Source organism: Procambarus clarkii, chromosome 5, assembly GCF_040958095.1.
Source record: "Procambarus clarkii isolate CNS0578487 chromosome 5, FALCON_Pclarkii_2.0, whole genome shotgun sequence".
NCBI classification, from domain to species: domain Eukaryota; kingdom Metazoa; phylum Arthropoda; class Malacostraca; order Decapoda; family Cambaridae; genus Procambarus; species Procambarus clarkii.
Window position 1 is genome coordinate 35,344,120 of NC_091154.1, and position 20,314 is coordinate 35,364,433.

General features: G+C 48.2%; 1 protein-coding gene across 1 annotated transcript in view; it reads right to left on the reverse strand.

Moving 5' to 3' along the window:
* The window catches only part of ex (FERM domain containing expanded), a 177,632-nt gene that overhangs the window by 109,286 nt on the left and 48,032 nt on the right, over positions 1-20,314 (reverse strand). Inside the window, 2 exon segments of the mRNA XM_069301090.1 lie at positions 5,798-5,897; positions 17,838-17,964. Of these exon segments, the coding sequence (XP_069157191.1) occupies positions 5,798-5,897; positions 17,838-17,939 (202 nt within the window). The 5' untranslated portion in view covers positions 17,940-17,964.

Here is a 20,314-nt window from a genome sequence, read left to right on the forward strand (position 1 = left end):
TGAGGTGGGCAGAGGAGGGCTGAGGTGGGCAGGGGAGGGCTGTGGTGGGCAGGGGAGGGTTGTGGTGGGCAGGGGAGGGCTGAGGTGGGCAGGGGAGGGTTGTGGTGGGCAGGGGAGGGCTGTGGTGGGCAGGGGAGGGCTGAGGTGGGCAGGAGGAGGGCTGAGGTGGGCAGGGGGAGGGCTGAGGTGGGCAGGGGGAGGGCTGAGGTGGGCAGGGTGGGATTGGGATGGGCAGGGGTGGGCTGAGGTGGGCAGGGGAGGGGTGTGGTGGGCAGGGGGAGGGCTGTGGTGGGCAGGGGGAGGGCTGTGGTGGGCAGGGGGAGGGCTGTGGTGGGCAGGGGGAGGGCTGTGGTGGGCAGGGCGGGATTGGGATGGGCAGGGGAGGGCTGAGGTGGGCAGGGGAGGGCTGAGGTGGGCAGGGGAGGGCTGTGGTGGGCAGGGGGAGGGCTGAGGTGGGCAGGGGGAGGGCTGAGGTGGGCAGGAGAAGGGTATGCCGGGCAGGCAAGATTCCTGGACCCTCAGTCAAGGTTTTTGTTGCACCTTACTGGCTGCTGCCCCTCCCCCCTCCCCCTCTTCCCTTCCTCCTCTTATCCCCTCTTTCTCTTCCCCCCTCCTCTTCTTCTCCCCTCCCCCTCGTCTCTTCTCCCCTCATCTTCTTCCCCCTTCCTTTCTCCCGCTTCTCCTCCTCCTCCTCACCTTCCCACAGCCTCCCCCTTCTCTTCTTCACCATCCTCCTCTTCAACGTAAGATTAAGAGACCAAGAGAAAACAAACTCGATAATAAGAGGAAGCAAACAAGAGAGTAAGAGGAGGCAAACAAGAGTAAGAGTAAAGATGGTAAGAATAAACAAGAGAGTAAGAGTAAACACGAGAGTAAGAGGGAGTAAACAAGAAAGTAAGAGGAAGTAAACAAAGTAAGAGGTAGTAAACAGTAGATATGAGAGACGAGAGTGAGGTGCCGGCCTGACAGGAATCGGGTGAGAGACTCACCAGGCTACTGTTGTTGTATTCCTTTCTGCCCCCCCCCCCCTCACTCATTCATCCACACACCTCCACCACTCACGCACTCACGCACTCACTCGCATCAAAGCTGACGTAAAAAAAACATAGCAAGTTCACCTTTGCAATGAGAGTGGTAGACTGTTGGAACAAGTGAGAAGATGGTGAGGCCAAAACTGTCAGTAGTTTGTGTCATATGACAGTGACGGGAAGACGGGACACCACGAGCGTAGTTCTCATCCTGTAACTACACTTAGGTGATTACACTTACACACACACACACACACACACATGGAATGCATTAGGCAGTGATGTGGTGGAGGCTGACTCCATACACAGTTTCAAGTGTAGATATGATAGAGCCCAATAGGCTCAGGAACCTGTACACCAGTTGGTTGACGGTTGAGAGGTGGGACCAAAGAGCCAGAGCTCAACCCCCGCAAGTACAATTAGGTGAGTACACACACACACACACACAGATGACCTAGACAGACTGAATGAATGGTCCAACAAATGGCTGCTAAAGTTCAACCCGAGTAAATGCAAAGTAATGAAACTAGGCGGTGGAAACAGGAGGCCAGACACAGGATACAGAATAGGAGATGAAGTACTTCATGAAATGGACAGACAGAGAGAAAGATCTAGGAGTTGATATCACACCAAACCTGTCTCCCGAAGCCCACATAAAAAGAATAACATCTGCGGCATATGCGAGGTTGGTTAACATCAGAACAGGCTTCAGGAACCTATGTAAGGAATCATTCAGAATCTTGTACACCACATATGTAAGACCAATCCTGAAGTATGCGGCCCCAGCATGGAGCCCGTACCTTGTCAAGCACAAGACGAAGTTGGAAAAAGTTCAGAGGTATGCCACTAGACTAGTCCTGGAACCGAGAGGTATGATCTACGAGGAAAGGCTGCGGGAAATGCACCTTACGACACTGGAAGACAGAAGAGTAAGGGGAGACATGATCACTACCTACAAAATCCTCAGGGGAATCGACCGGGTAAACAAGGATAAACTATTCAAAACTGGCGGTACGCGAACAAAGGGATACAGGTGGAAACCGAGTACCCAAATGAGCTACAGGGACGTTAGAAAGAACTTTTTCAGTGTCAGAGTAGTTAATAAATGGAATGCACTAGGCAGTGATATGGTGGAGGCTGACTCCATACACAGTTTCAAATGTAGATATGATAGAGCCCAGTAGGCTCAGGAGTCTATACACCAGTTGATTGACAGTTGAGAGGCGGGACCAAAGAGCCAAAGCTCAACCCCCGCAAGCACAACTAGGTGAAAAGAACTAGGTGAACACACACGCACACTAGTGATAAGGTCGGGGCGCCCCACCATACAGCCTCCATCTAAAGAAACAAAAAATTAAACTGGAAATGGTTCAGAAGTTTGCGACGAGGCTCGTCCGAGAACTGCAAGGGCTGGGATATGAAGAGCGAGTGAAAAAACTAAACCTGACTTTACTAGAAAAAAGGAGAAAGGGGAGACATTATAGAGACGTACAAAATACTTAATGAGATTGATATAGTGGAAATAGATGAAATGATCACACTAAATACTAATAGAAATAGAGAGCAAGGGTGGAAGCTTGAAACACAGATGAGTCACAGTTTTCATTTAGCGTAGTGGGAAAATGCGACGAATTAAAGCATCAGGTTATAGAAGAAAACTATGTTCATCATTTTAAAAGTAGGTATGACACGGAAATAGGGCGGGAGTTATTGCTTTAATCAACCGGCGGCAAGAAAGACGGGGTCCAAGGGCTAATGTTTGATAATGCAGGTACAATAGACGAGAACAAATAGGTGAGTATACACGAGTTGTGAGTTGAGAGGCGGGACCAAAGAGCCAGAGCTCAACCCCCGCAAGCACAACTAGGTGAGTAAATACTCATCTTGACTAGCGTATGCTGAAGGAAACAATTTAACAGTCTTTCAGCACCTCACTCTTAACCTTTCTCATCGTGTTTTCACCTGGCTAGGCCTCCAGAAGTTCAGCTTCACCTCCTGGTCCCGCCTCTGAAGCTATTGTGCTCTTTCAACTGAAGCTGTGAATCGAGTCTGTCTCCAACACTACTGTCTACCTGCCTTATTTTTATTACTTCTCTGAGAGAATGTTTCATTATGATATCATGTAGCTCATTCGGGTACTTACATTCCACCCCTCACTAATTGTGTCATCCTTGTTTGTACTTGTTTTGTGGGTAGTGATGTGTTGGGTTCTTAACACATCTCATTCTTGCCTTATATTTCTTCCCATCTCATTTTAGCTTCATCACTTGGTCTGGTGCTCTTATTATCGTCTTTATTACAACGCTGCTCAATATTCTTTTCTGCCATGTGATTATTTCAACTGTTTCCCGCTGCTTCTGTCCACCTTGTGTTGTACGCGGTTCCTTGCTCCTCTTGGCTTATCGCTATTAGCTGCGTGCTTTACTGTTTCCTGTTCTTTTGTTTCTGTTCCTGGCATTATGGTTGAGCCGGTTGAGCCACAGGAGACAGCTCGGCTCCTCACTTTCTGCCATTACCACAGGAACAACTATATGACCTCTGAACATTTCTGGATTCTGAACTCCATCATTACAGTCGTTGGTAACCTTCATGTCGTCTCTCCAACTGACCTGCAGGAAAACCTCTTACATAATCTCACCTACTGTTATTTTTTCTTCAGTTTCTGTAGAACCGTGGCCAATTACTCCCTTCTTCACGAGGCACGCCCGAGAACCTCCGTTGTCCCGTTCTTCTGGACTTCGTGGACGAAGTTTTCCTTTGTGGATGAAGTCCCAGAGGACAATGAGCCATGCCAGCGTTGCTACCCTGCACATGAGCTTTTCGCTCGTTCCGATTTGTTATTACAGACTTCCTTACCCCTTCTGTTATTGGGTGAGGGCGTGGAGAACACGTACACACACTAACATGCAGGTGGACAAGCGCGCAGGAAACAGGCAGTCAGTCATGCGAGTAAGCACGCATGCAAGCATGCCGCCACACAGAAAGAAAGGCAAATTAGGCAGTCAGTGAATCAGGCAGTCTATAAGAAAGTCAGTCAAGCAGTCAGTCTGTCAGGCAGCAGGTAGGCAGACAAGCAAGGACACAGGTCTGGGAGGACGACTGGCAGACAGGTCAAACAGTCCAAAGAGGCAGATGGGCATTAAACCAAACAACCATAACATACAGGAGGCAGACAGGCCGAGACTCTAGGAAGGAAGGCAAAGAGGACCAAGCAGGCAAAAGTACTGGGACACAGGCAGGCAGGCAGGCAGGCCGGCAGGCAGGCCGGCAGGCAGGCAGGCCGGCAGGCAGGCAGGCAGGCCTGGAGGACGAGTCCTCGCCTACGGGTTAGGCAAAACACCATGGAATGTGGGCCAGGTAAGCTGGAGGGCAATTTTCTCATTTACCTTACACAGGGGACTCAACCACCCCTCCACCCCTGTAACCCGCTCCCTCCTAACCCACTACTCCTTCACATATCCCCCAACCAACACACCTCACTGATTCCCCCCTCACGCACACATCTCACCCATCTTCCTCACCCATCATTCAACCCTCTCATCCACACACCTCCCCATTCTCTCTCACTAACTCTCCCACACCTCATCCCCGTCCTCCCTGCCACATTCCTCAAATCCCACAAAAATTGCCTCGCCCATTCCCGTCACCCAAAAAAAAAAAACACCTAAACTTACCTAAGTTCAGCGTTAGGTAACACCTAACTTACCTAAACACCTTACCCACGAGTCGAACCTCTTGGTTGCCACTACGCTCCCAACACCCTATAACGACTCGGCATGGTACGGACTCTATGGTGACCACCGCTGCCGTTACTACAACGGACACCCTTAAACAGAGACCAGACTGGGGTGCGTGCTTTCCACCAGTGCCGCGCCCTCTGTCACTGGCTGGCTGATATCAACCGGGGGAAACATTCGATTTCAGGCTCCGGCAGTGAATTATTTTCAATGTTGGCAGCAAAGTGGCCCCATAGGAATTACAACTGAAGATAAATTAGACGTATTGACGTAACTCTTCTTCCGTGAACACAGATATACGGAGATACTACCAGTGTTACGGAGATACTATGGAGATACTACGAAGATACTACCACTACACGTAAAGGGGAACCTTTACGTGTAGTGGTAGTAGTAGTATGAGCAGTAGTGGTGGTCGTAGAAGCAGTAGTAGCAACAGTAATAACGGTAAAATTAGTAAATGTAGTTTTAATATATTGAGTAAGCTAAAGCTGATAATTCGGTCACAAAGAGTTATTACAAGCGATAACTAGATTCTAGTAACTACTCACCCGTTACTGCACTAACACCATCAAATAGTGAACCTTAATAATAACTACCAGGAGTAATGACCACCATAGATATGACCACCACGAGTAATGAACACCATGAGTAATGACCACCATAGATATGACCACGAGTAATGACTACCACAAGTAATGACCACCACAAGTAATGACCACCACAAGTAATGACCACCACCAGTAATGACCACCACCAGTAATGACCACCACCAGTAATGACCACCACCAGTAATGACCACCACAAGTAATGACCACCACAAGTAATGACCACCACAAGTAATGACCACCACCAGTAATAAAAATTGAGGTGTATCGATGCAATCACACCTCTAAATTAAACATTGTAAGATAACTAATAATAATAATAATAATAATAATAATAATAATAATAATAATAATAATAATAATAAATAATGAAGAGGAGGAAGTGACCCTAACCTAACCAGACGGTGGAGGATGGGGTACTCACCTATAGTAGTAACCAGACCGAAGAGATGCGTGTCTTGCATGCCCAACTGGTGGAGGTAGGAGCAGGCCTGGCTGTACACTTCACCCACTCGTGTCTTCACCTGTTGATAAACACACCACGTCACAACCTACACACACCACGTCACAACCTACACACACCACGTCACAACCTACACACATTATCATCATCTAATTAACATCAAATAAAAAAAAATATATATATATTATATATATATTATATATATATATATATATATATATATATATATATATATATATATATATATATATAAGCAATATAAATGGTACATGAAACAAGCAAGAGAAATTAATTGGAATATAAATATGTTGATCATGCTGTTGTAAGCTGGAAAGTTGTGTTATCTATAGTGTCTAAAATTTATTATTACATCCGCCAGCTGGTAGAGAACATGGCTGGACCCGGATTCACGAAGCAGTTACGCAAGCACTTATGAACCTGTACATCTTTTCTCAATCTTTGGGGGCTTTGTTTACAATTATTTAACAGTTAATGAGCTCCGAAGCACCAGGGGGGGGGCTGTTTATAACAATAACAACAGTTGATTGGGAAATTTCATGCTTGTAAACTGTTTAATAAATGTAACCAAAGCCGTCAAAGATTGAGGAAAGTCATACACGTTCGTAAGTACTTGCGTAACTGCTTCGTGAATCCGGATCCAGGTCCCGTGCAAGGGCGGGAAGGCGCTAGATGACAAATGCACTCTCCAAGCGCTACGCAATTTAGATATGGAAATTACTCGACTAGTTGTGTTTACCAGAGTTTTTGAGTCACTGAAAGTTCTGAGTACTGGAAATTATGAATACTGGAAATGTTAAGTACTAGACGTTCTGCGTACTGGAAGTTCTATGCACCCTAAGTTTTAAGTACTGGAAGTTCTGCGTACTAGACGTTCTGCGTACTGGAAGTTCTGTGCATCCTAAGATTTAAGTACTTGAAGTTCTGAATATTGGAACTGAAAACCCGTCTGCAAACCTGCCCGTTTACAAGCCTGTCCATTTGCAAACCTGTCCGTTTACAAACCTGAGTTCGGGTAAACTTAATGAGAACTACACCGGATCTCTAGGTAAACACGGCTCTAAATGCCACCTCCAAGTAAACTCAGCTCTGCAGGTCACTTTCAGTACAAGACGTCAATAGCCTCTCATAAGCAGGAAAGCCGCGGCCAGCCCATCAGAGCTTCGTAACCCATACACAAATATCAGTGCGCGGGAAAAGTCAAGCGCTGTGACGACGCCGAACTCATATCTCACATGTCTTTACCGCTCCAAAGGTACACCAGCGGTGCCTAATGTGCTACGTGAGCACGACTCATTAGGTGGTATTACTAGACAAGACGTTAGCCGTATATGCCAGATCAATGCCCGCCTTTTAGACCACTCCGCTCATATTGTACGTAGGACGCTTCGACAAAAGCACGTTTTCTGTTTGTTAAAAAAGGTATGTTTTGTTAGCTCCTGTTAACCTCCGTTGGGTTAGGTAGGGGATAAAATTCGTTGGTAAACCGTTTTGTGACGATGTGACTTGTATTGCAACCATATATGGGGTTGAAAGGGGGGTGGGAGGGGGAGGTAAGGGTTTTGGAGTGGAGGTAAATTAGAGAGAGGACGGGCCGGCGGCCCGGGTGACGCAACCCGTCAACAATGCTCTCCTACCCTTACTGCATTCTTGTCCTCCCTCCCTCTCTCCCTCCCCCGCCACCCACACCATGCTCCCCCCACTCTCCCCCCCCCCCCAACCTGTCTCTCTCTCTCTGTCTCTCTCTCTCTCTGTCTCTCTCTCTCTGTCTCTCTCTCTCTGTCTCCCTCTCTCTGTCTCCCTCTCTCTCTCTCTCTGTCTGTCTCCTGCCCAACCACTCTCTCCTACCATCACACACCTGCCCCATCACTCTCTCCCACCATCACACACCTGCCCCACCACTCTCTCCCACCATCACACACCTGCCCCACCACTCTCTCCAACCATCACACACCTGCCCCACCACTCTCTCCCACCATCACACACCTGCCCCACCACTCTCTCCAACCATCACACACCTGCCCCACCACTCTCTCCAACCATCACACACCTGCCCCACCACTCTCCTACCATCACACACCTGCCCCACCACTCTCCTACCATCACACACCTGCCCCACCACTCTCCTACCATCACACACCTGCCCCACCACTCTCTCCTACCATCACACACCTGCTTCACCACTCTCTCCTACCATCACACACCTGCCCCACCACTCTCCCCTACCATCACACACCTGCCCCACCACTCTCCCCTACCATCACACACCTGCCCCACCACTCTCCCCTACCATCACACACCTGCCCCACCACTCTCCCCTACCATCACACACCTGCCCCACCACTCTCTCCTACCATCACACACCTGCTCCACCATTCTCTCCTACCATCACACACCTGCCTTACCACTCTCCCTACCATCACACACCTGCCCAACCACTCTCCCCTACCATCACACACCTGCCCCACCACTCTCTCCAACCATCACACACCTGCCCCACCACTCTCTCCAACCATCACACACCTGCCCACCACTCTCTCCTACCATCACACACCTGCCCCATCTCTCTCTCCTACCATCACACACCAGCCCCACCACTCTCTCCTACCATCACACACCTGCTCCACCATTCTCTCCTACCATCACACACCAGCCTTACCACTCTCCCTACCATCACACACCTGCCCAACCACTCTCCCCTACCATCACACACCTGCCCCACCACTCTCCCTACCATCACACACCTGCCCAACCACTCTCTCCTACCATCACACACCTGCCCCACCACTCTCTCCAACCATCACACACCTGCCCCACCACTCTCTCCAACCATCACACACCTGCCCCACCACTCTCTCCAACCATCACACACCTGCCCACCACTCTCTCCTACCATCACACACCTGCCCCATCTCCTACCATCACACACCTGCCCCACCACTCTCTCCTACTCCTACCATCACACACCTGCTCCACCATTCTCTCCTACCATCACACACCTGCCTTACCACTCTCCCTACCATCACACACCTGCCCAACCACTCTCCCCTACCATCACACACCTGCCCCACCACTCTCCCCTACCATCACACACCTGCCCAACCACTCTCTCCTACCATCACACACCTGCCCACCACTCTCTCTTACCATCACACACCTGCCCCACCACTCTCTCCTACCATCACACACCTGCCCACCACTCTCTCCTACCATCTCACACCTGCCCCACCACTCTCTCCTACCATCACACACCTGCTTCACCACTCTCCTACCATCACACACCTGCCCCATCACTCTCTCCTACCATCACACACCTGCCTCACCACTCCCACCATCACACACCTGCCCCACCACTCTCTCCCACCATCACACACCTGCCTCACCACTCTCTCCCACCATCACACACCTGCCTCACCACTCTCTCCCACCATCACACACCTGCCTCACCACTCTCTCCCACCATCACACACCTGCCCCACCACTCTCTCCTACCATCACACACCTGCCCCACCACTCTCTCCTACCATCACACACCTGCCTCACCACTCTCTCCCACCATCACACACCTGCCCCACCACTCTCCCTACCATCACACACCTGCCCCACCTCTCTCCCCTACCATCACACACCTGCCCCACCACTCTCTCTCCTACAATCACACACCTGCCCCACCACTCTCTCTCCTACCATCACACACCTGCCCCACCACTTTCCCCTACCATCACACACCTGCCCCACCACTCTCCCCTACCATCACACACCTGCCCCACCACTCTCCCCTACCATCACACACCTGCCCCATCACTCTCCCCTACCATCACACACCACTACTCTCTAACACTGTGTTGGTGAAGGTGTACAGGTGTGTGAGCCCCCAACACTGTATGGGGGGTGAGAGTGTACAGGTGTGACAGCCCCCACCACTGTGTGGGTGAGTGTACAGGTGTGTGCCAGCCCCCAACACTGTGTGGGTCAGAGTGTACAGGTGTGTGCCAGCCCCCAACACTGTGTGGGTGAGGGTCTACAGGTGTGTGAGCCTCTGCCACGCCCAGTAACAACTCACTCATAAATGTCTCCAGGTAATCAGTTATGAGAGTCAGCCCTCAAAACGCAGGCCACGTGGCCGATAAGCCAGTGACACTTCGTTTTCTTTACGAATTTGAAATTCGTTTCGAATTTCGTCGAAATTCGTCGAATTTCAGACACGTCTCACTTTACGTTCTTCATGTGTTCGAGTCCCACACCTCTAAATATTTCATCCCAAGTACTGCATATATAAATATGCAACATATGTACTGTATATATAAACATCTGTACATATATGCAACATATGTACTGTATATATATAAATAATGAAATCACACTGTACCACAGACAATACTTCACCATGAACCACACTGTACCACAGACAATACTTCACCATGAACCACACTGCACCACAGACAATACTTCACCATGAACCACACTGCACCACAGACAATACTTCACCATGAACCACACTGCACCACAGACAATACTATACCATGAACCACACTGTACCACAGACAATACTTCACCATGAACCACACTGTACCACAGACAATACTTCACCATGAACCACACTGTACCACAGACAATACTATACCATGAACCACACTGTACCACAGACAATACTTCACCATGAACCACACTGTACCACAGACAATACTTCACCATGAACCACACTGCACCACAGACAATACTATACCATGAACCACACTGTACCACAGACAATACTTCACCATGAACCACACTGTACCACAGACAATACCACACCATGAACCACACTGTACCACAGACAATACCACACCATGAACCACACTGTACCACAGACAATACTATACCATGAACCACACTGTACCACAGACAACCATGAACCACACTGTACCACAGACACAATCATGAACCACACTGTACCACAGACAATACAACACAACCATGAACCACAGACACTGTACCACAGACACAACCATGAACCACACTGTACCACAGACAATACAACACAACCATGAACCACAGACACTGTACCACAGACACAACCATGAACCACAGACACTGTACCACAGACAACCATGAACCACAGACACAACCATGAACCACAGACACAACCATGAACCACAGACACAACCATGAACCACAGACACAACCATGAACCACAGACAGCCATGAACCACAGACACAACCATGAACCACAGACAACCATGAACCACAGACACAACCATGAACCACAGACACAACCATGAACCACAGACACAACCATGAACCACAGACACAACCATGAACAACAGACACAACCATGAACCACAGACACAACCATGAACCACAGACACTGTACCACAGACACAACCATGAACCACAGACACTGTACCACAGACAACCATGAACCACAGACACTGTACCACAGACAACCATGAACCACAGACACAACCATGAACCACAGACACTGTACCACAGACAACCATGAACCACAGACACTGTACCACAGACACAACCATGAACCACAGACACTGTACCACAGACACAACCATGAACCACAGACACTGTACCACAGACACTGTATCACAGACACAACCATGAACCACACTGTACCACAGACACTGTACCACAGACACTGTACCACACTGTACCACAGACACTGTACCACACTGTACCACAGACACCACTACACAACCATGAACCACACTGTACCACAGACACCACTACACAACCATGAACCACACTGTACCACAGACACCACTACACAACCATGAACCACACTGTACCACAGACACCACTACACAACCATGAACCACACTGTACCACAGACACTGTACCACAGACACCACTACACAACCATGAACCACACTGTACCACAGACACCACTACACAACCATGAACCACACTGTACCACAGACACCACTACACAACCATGAACCACACTGTACCACAGACACCACTACACAACCATGAACCACACTGTACCACAGACACTGTACCACAGACACTGTACCACAGACACTGTACCACAGACACTGTACCACAGACACTGTACCACAGACACCACTACACAACCATGAACCACACTGTACCACAGACACCACTACACAACCATGAACCACACTGTACCACAGACACCACTACACAACCATGAACCACACTGTACCACAGACACCACTACACAACCATGAACCACACTGTACCACAGACACTGTACCACAGACACTGTACCACAGACACCACTACACAACCATGAACCACACTGTACCACAGACACCACTACACAACCATGAACCACACTGTACCACAGACACCACTACACAACCATGAACCACACTGTACCACAGACACCACTACACAACCATGAACCACACTGTACCACAGACACTGTACCACAGACACTGTACCACAGACACCACTACACAACCATGAACCACACTGTACCACAGACACCACTACACAACCATGAACCACACTGTACCACAGACACCACTACACAACCATGAACCACACTGTACCACAGACACCACTACACAACCATGAACCACACTGTACCACAGACACTGTACCACAGACACTGTACCACAGACACCACTACACAACCATGAACCACACTGTACCACAGACACCACTACACAACCATGAACCACACTGTACCACAGACACCACTACACAACCATGAACCACACTGTACCACAGACACCACTACACAACCATGAACCACACTGTACCACAGACACCACTACACAACCATGAACCACACTGTACCACAGACACCACTACACAACCATGAACCACACTGTACCACAGACACTGTACCACAGACACTGTACCACAGGACTAACAACCCAAGTGACAGCAAAAGTGGTTCAGCGTCCAATAAAAAACTTACTTAATCTCCATTAAGAAACTAAACAACGAGATCACTAATTAAGCTTCATTAAGATACTCGTTAATTACGTTGTGAAAAGTTGCACGTTAACCAAGGCTGGGGGGGGAGGGGGGGAGGGTGATAAACGAAACACCTCCGTCAACAACTGCTGATGTAGGTTTAATGAGGATTGCTTGTTAACGCCACCTAGATTAACCAAACTACTCGTTGAAACAGAACGCAGGTTTAACGAGACTTAACTAGTCAGTTGGTGGGATTAAGGACTCCCCCCCCCTCGCTAACCGGGTCCAGGTTAACGAGATCGTCTCTCTCTCTCTCTCTCTCTCTCTCTCTCTCTCTCTCTCTCTCTCTCTCTCGTTTCCTCTCCCCACTTCGCCTCTTCCCCCCTCCCCCTGCCCCCTCTCCAACCCCCCTACCCCAGTCCCAGTTACTAAGCGCCCGGGGGTGAACCACTTCCTTGCGCCATAACTGGACGTTTCACTAACAACCAAACCACGCCAATTTCCGGTTATGAGGAGGAAGGGTGGCTGGGGTAGGTAGGGGGGGGCAGGGGGGGGGGAAGTGGGGGTTAGCCAGTGTTGTAGGTGTGAGGTGTGGGGGTAGCCAGTGTTGTAGGTGTGAGGTGGGGGTAGCCAGTGTTGTAGGTGTGAGGTGTGGGGGTAGCCAGTGTTGTAGGTGTGAGGTGTGGGGGTAGCCAGTGTTGTAGGTGTGAGGTGGGGGGGTAGCCAGTGTTGTAGGTGTGAGGTGGGGGTAGCCAGTGTTGTAGGTGTGAGGTGGGGGGGTAGCCAGTGTTGTAGGTGTGAGGTGGGGGTAGCCAGTGTTGTAGGAGTGAGGTGTGGGAGTAGCCAGTGTTGCAGGTGTGGTGTGAGGTTAGATGATATAAGCCACAGTGACAGGTGTGAGGGGGGGGGGTAACAAGTGTTGCAATACACTTAACGACGCAACTTGTATGCAACACAATATTCTAGACCTTTAAAAGTCATAAACAAGCTGCTACAACCCATAATAATCTGTCCAATCAAATGTACAAACTGCTATTTGATTTATTGCAGAATGTGATTAATTAGTGAAAAGTATACGACTTATTTTAAATGTACAAAACTCTCCCATGTATAAAGACCTACGTGTGTATAGGTCTCCCATGTATAAAGGTCTCCCATGTATTATGACCTACGTGTATATAGGTCTCCCATGTATTAAGACCTACGTATATAGGTCTCCCATGTATTAAGACCTACGTGTATATAGGTCTCCCATGTATTAAGACTTACGTATATAGGTCTCCCATGTATAAATACGTGAGAAAAGTAGGCTTGACACGCGACCAATCAGTGAGGAGAGGTGACGTCACAGCGCGCAGTGAGTGGTCGAGAGGTAAGATATCAACCAATCAATAAAGAGCTCAATGACGTAGAGAGGGAACTCTTACTGCCGAGTGGCTCTTGACAATACACTCTACCTCCAGCCTGCCCAACCACTTGGGCTGGACGGTAGAGAACGACGGTCTCGCTTCATGCAGGTCGGCGTTCAATCCCCGGTGTTTCTGAACAACAAAGGTCTGCTTCTTGGTGGAGGAGGAGAATATCCACACAGTCTCTCTCTCTAGGCTTAAACTACACCATACATCATTTTACATAAATATAATGACTATTTTGTGGATTATCTTGAAGTGTCTCCGAGGAGCAATGTCCTCGCGGCCCTGTCTCTGCCCAGGCCTCTGGCTGGTGATCTGGTCAACCAGGCTGTTACACCACCTTCACCATTACACTATAACAGCACCCTTGCACTGTACGAGAATAGCAGTGTCAGGTAATCAACCCAAGATGACACTATGATTACCAGAGTGACATCTTGGACATCCTATAAGTCCTATAACATCTTGTTACAGGACTATAGCATGTGTGTGTGTGTGTGTGTGTGTGTGTGTGTGTGTGTGTGTGTGTGTGTGTGTGTGTGTGAGAGGAGGAGGAGGAGGAGGAGGAGGGGGAGGGGGAAGCTCCTTGTCTCCCCCCTCCCCTTGCTTATACTCTCTCTCTCTCTCTCTCTCTCTCTCTCTCTCTCTCTCTCTCTCTCTCTCTCTCTCTCTGTGTCTTCCTGGACTGGAGACGCCGTCTTGACAAGTGTTGGAGGCAGGAAACTGCTGGTGTTGCACACAGCTCAGAGACAAGCTGGAGCAAAGTAAATACTTGAGTTAGAGAAAAAACAAATCTCTCGAAGTATCAGATAACAGGTGATAGATCACCAGCAAGTCTATCAATGGAGACCACATCTTGATAGGATAACATCAGCGCCATAAGGAAAGCTGGCGAGAATTCTTTGCAGACTTGAGGCACCTGTTCAAGCTTCCAGGATATGGTGCACGACCTATAGGGTAGAGGATACAGGCATCGTCATTCTTAATGGAGGAGATTTCAACGCAGACCTCAGGAGTGATCAGACAGACTATTTTGGTGGCGTTTGGAACGAGGCGCAAAGCAGCTCCTATTTATACCCGCTGGGGCCTGACAGCTGAGTTGACAGCGCTTCGGATTCGTAGTCCTGAGGTTCCTGAGGGTCCGGGTTTGATCCCCGGCGGAGGCGGAAACAAATGGGCAGAGTTTCTTTCACCTGAATGCGACTGTTCACTTAGCAGTAAATAGATACCTGGGAGTTAGACAGCTGTTAGGGGCTGCTTCCTGGGGGGGTGTAACAAAAAGGAGGCCTAGTCGAGAACCGGGCCGCGGGGACGCTAAGCCCCGAAATCATCTCAAGATAACCTCAAGATAACCCAAACTCGTCCATATACATGTCTAACTTGCGCTTGAAACAACCCAGCAATCCCACATCTATTATGTTATCCGGTAAATTGACCCGGCGTGAGGCAGGATAGCTGGTGCAACACTATGATATCACCTTCAACGTTCATGTATATCAATATATATAAATTTCCCCATATACAAGCTTAAATTTTCACGTATACTGTTCATAATTAACTACGCAAACTTTTGAACGACCATCTACTGGATAATTTAGCACCTAATATTCTGAACAACAAAAGTACCATCATGCTTTTCCATACAATAACATGATACTCGTGTACGATAGTTCGTCACTCCTCTCTCGTACGATAATTCAACCTTAAACATGCGACAATTTCACCTTTGTCTGCGATAATCCATCAACCCTTAATTATGCAATGATTTCCTTATTTCTTACGCTAATTTATCCATTAATAATATACAATTCAGCTGTCCCTACGATAATTCAATCTCTCAACAATAATTTCACCATCGCCTACCATAAAGCAGTCGTTGCTGTACGATAATTTCCCCCTTCGTCTACGATGATTCACTCCTTACCTGTGATAATTTCACCATAAACCTACAACATTTTCACCTTCAACCTACGATTCTTCAGACCCGTAAGTGCGATAATAAGGCCGCCCCCACAGGGAATATAATAATTTCACCCTTATCTACGATAATTCGGCACCAAAGTTACAAATAATTTCTCACTAGCCTATGATAACTTAGTTCCAAACATATAATTAACATCTCCCTCACCTACGGGGACTTAGTCCTACATTTACGATAACATCACCCAAATCTACGATAATTTACCTCTTTACTGGCGATATCAAAGCTATCTACGACAATTCTTCTCATAATTTTTTGTATCTTCAGCAAAGATTGATTTGAATATACATGAGTTAGAGAGTTTATTTGTACTAGGAACCGGTCGGCCGAGCGGACAGCACGCTGGACTTGTGATCATGTGGTCCTGGTTTCGATCCCAGGCGCCGGCGAGAAACAATGGGCAGAGTTTCTTTCACCCTATGCCCCTGTTACCTAGCAGTAAAATAGGTACCTGGGTGTTAGTCAGCTGTCACGGGCTGCTTCCTGGGGGTGGAGGCCTTATCGAGGACCGGGCCGCGGGGACACTAAAGCCCCGAAATCATCTCAAGATAACCTCAAGATAGGAACAACCAGGGGCCAGATTCACGAAAAGACTTACGCAAACACTTAAGAACGTGTACATCTTTCCTCAATCATAGACGGCTTTGGTTACATTTATTAAAAAGTTTACAAGCATGAAAACTTGCCATTCAACTGTTTTTATTGTTGTAAACAGCCTCCTGGTGCTTCGGAGCTCATTAACTGTTTAATAATTGTAAACGAAGCCGCCAAAGATTGAGAAAAGATGTACAGGTGCGTAAGTGCTTTCGTGAATCTGGCCCCAGGGCCCCGGTACGGGACCCTTAGTGGTGCTGTGTGAGCCCGCTCTCACTATGGCCCTTAGCCTCCTTCCCGAGAGGTACTCTTTTATCCAACTTTGCACACTGCCCGATATCCCCGAGTGCCTCACCCGCCTGGTAATACTGTGAGTACCAGCTATACTCAGAAAAGAGAATAAAAGGCATTCGGGAACGACCACGTCCCTACTAGTATTCATCAACTACCATCTATTGACTCGTACCGCCCCCATCAACTTGGACATCAACTGCGTGCTTGGCAGTTCGCTTCCATCACTCAAGTATTCAAGCATGGTATGTGTACTTACCTACATGGGCATAATAACTTGTATATTAAACATTAACTAAATTACCAAGATTCTTGCTCATTCCAGAAGAGATCGTTCGTGTCTCATTCATTATCGTATTTGGAACACCTCATAATAAAGAGTTATTTTTGATAAGTTAAGTAAAGCATCTTAATATATAGAATCCAGTGGCTAATATGAATGTTGTTTAACATTAAATAAATTAACATAGTTTTAAAGTGACTTTACAATGAGGAAAATACGAGGACCAAGTTACAAGGCGAGCAGAGACAGATGCTTGTCTGTAGTGAACTAAACTCCTTACCATACCTTGAGGTTACCTTGAGGTGTTTCCGGGGCTTAGCGTCCCTGCGGCCCGGTCGTCGACCAGGCCTTCTTCCTGGATTATGGAGAACTTTTAAGTATTAGTTGAAAATGAGTGGAGAAAGGGAGAGAGGCGGAGGAAGGAGAAGAGGCGGCGGAAGAAGCAGCGACGAAGGAAGAAAAGTCGGTGTATAGGGAGAAGTGAAGAGAGGCGAGGGAGGCGTCGGAGGGCCCCCCCGGCGCCTGGTGACTTACCTCAGCGGGGAAAGTTAGCGTCTCGTCTGTGATGAGAGTGACCGCTACATACTTGTGGTGAGGAGAGACCGTGCCGCCGACCACCACACTCCCAGAGATCATACTGCTACCTGCCCATGCTCACGGCCTGTGGCGGGGAGAGAGAGAGAGAGACGGCCCACATCAGTCATGGTCGCGTTGTGGTACACCCAATAATGACCAGGTAGTCTCCTATGAAAAACCTAACTTCTTTAGCCATGAGGCCTACATGAACTATCAGATGAAGGGAAGACAGCACAAGGCTTTCTCCCCCACACCGCCAGCAGGCAGGCCAGGAAGGTCCAGCATGCTGTATTATCTAAGATCAGGCAACTTGACCAGCAATGAGAAATGTTGAGAACTTAAGATTATCCTTACATCTATTGCAAACAGCGTCTACTATCACTACTGCAGCTGCTCCTCCAAATGCTGTTCATATTACTATTCGAGGCACTAATACTATACTAGTGCTACTAGTTTTACTCTCACGAGGGACAGCTATTTGTTCAACTTTTATTATACAAATTTGAATGTGAACCAAATATATATGTATGGTGCTGAAACTACGAACTGTGTGACGCCCCGAGACAGATGAACACTAATGACCACTGCCAGTCAGCGTGCCAACACTACCACAACACTTACACTACTCTTAGTATTCTTATATATGACATCCCCCACCCACCACCACAACTCCCCTGGACATATATATTTGAATATGGACATAGAGGAAGGATGTAGGACGTGCTCAAGCAGCAGCTTCTGGCGGAGACCCTGGAGGTGGCTGTGGAGGAAGTGGCTGTGGAGATGGAGGTGGCTGTGGAGGAGATGATGGAGGTGGCTGAAGAGGAAGTGGCTGTGGAGATGTTGGAGGTGGCTGTGGAGGTGGTTGTGGAGGAGGTGGTGCTGTTTCAGTGGTGTTGGGTGTATGGTGGAGGCGTGGTAGGGGTGGTTATGGAGAGGTCAGGTGGTAGACATCACTTGCATATCAGACGTTCAGCACCATTGTTTTTTTAAACATCTAGATACATTTTCAGTAATGCAGCTACCCTAGACGACATGAAGGGGATTAATGTGTCAAGAACTAGCTACGTGATGCTAAAAAATCCCCCATTACAAAGAATGGTTAGTCATACAGGGCCATGTGATCAGTAGTCTACACTGGCAAATTTTGGCTACATTACGAGGATATCCTCAAGGACACGAGAGTTAATAAAGTGATTGCAAAGCTCCAGGTACCTCATGCTGGCGGGTCTGAGTGGTCTAATACACTGGCATTCAGTAATGTAGTGTGTGACACCATCATCCACTTCTTGCTCATACAGTTTGCACCTCGAGTGCTCAGGATTAGGGGTACATTTTTTTATTAGCACATTTAGGTACATCTGCATTTGTGTAGCTGTACCTAAACTGTACCTGTGCAGGTGACTGAAGGCCACTTCCACTGGTGATAAAACTCTACGGGATCGTCCATGCCAGATTCAAATTCCATATCTGTACAAAACTCAACTAAAAAGAGCAGAGGTTTGCAACAATATTAATACGAGAACTAAGAAGTTAAGCTACGGTAATAGGTTAAGAGAAATGCATCTCATAATCCTAAAGATGAGAATAAATAAAGGAGACATGATCACAACACACAAGGTAGTAAAGGAAATATACAAGGAGGGCAAAGACAGCCTCTTTAATGGTACAGAAGGACGAGAGGACGATCATGCAAGCTGGAAACACAAATGAGTCGAAGAAATGTCAGGAAATACCCTTACCATGGACGGCTGGTGAACCAGAGGAATGTACTATAGGAATAAGTAGTCACGGAACACACCTCCATCCATAACTTTAAAACCGGATACGACAGATAATTCGAACGTCAGGAAAGTTCAATTATAACGCCAAAGGAGGACAACGAAACCGGCAAAAGAGGCGTACAGGGCCAAGTTCCCGCCTCTTTTTTGAAGTCAGTGTTAGGTAATCACAGTTACACAAGCCCATCTTAGTGCTGAGTGCATCCGGTCCAGGCACTCAACACCGTCCACCGCCTCCACTCCCCAAATTCTTCACCCTTTCACTCAAGAGCCCTTTCACTCGAGAGTGCAAAGGGGTCAAGCTGGGTCATCAGTGAGCACCGCTGTTGACCATCAACCCGTCCACCAGCTTTACTGGCTGGTCACTTACCAACTCCTGGTTGTTACCCCCGCGTGGGGACCCGTCCAAGGTCACCACCACACGTGTGTGTGTGTGTGTGTGTGTGTGTGTGCGTGCGTGTGTGCGTGTACGTGCGTGTGTGCGTGCGTGTGCGTGTATTTGTTCGGCACCTAAACCGGGGACATTTTGCCAGCAATTGCCTTGTTTGTGTTCTGTGTGCTTGTTGAAGAGAGTAAGATGATGTTGTTGACTGGTAACACTGACACACCCAGCAACACGCCGACCCTCCCAGCAACACGCCGACCCTCCCAGCA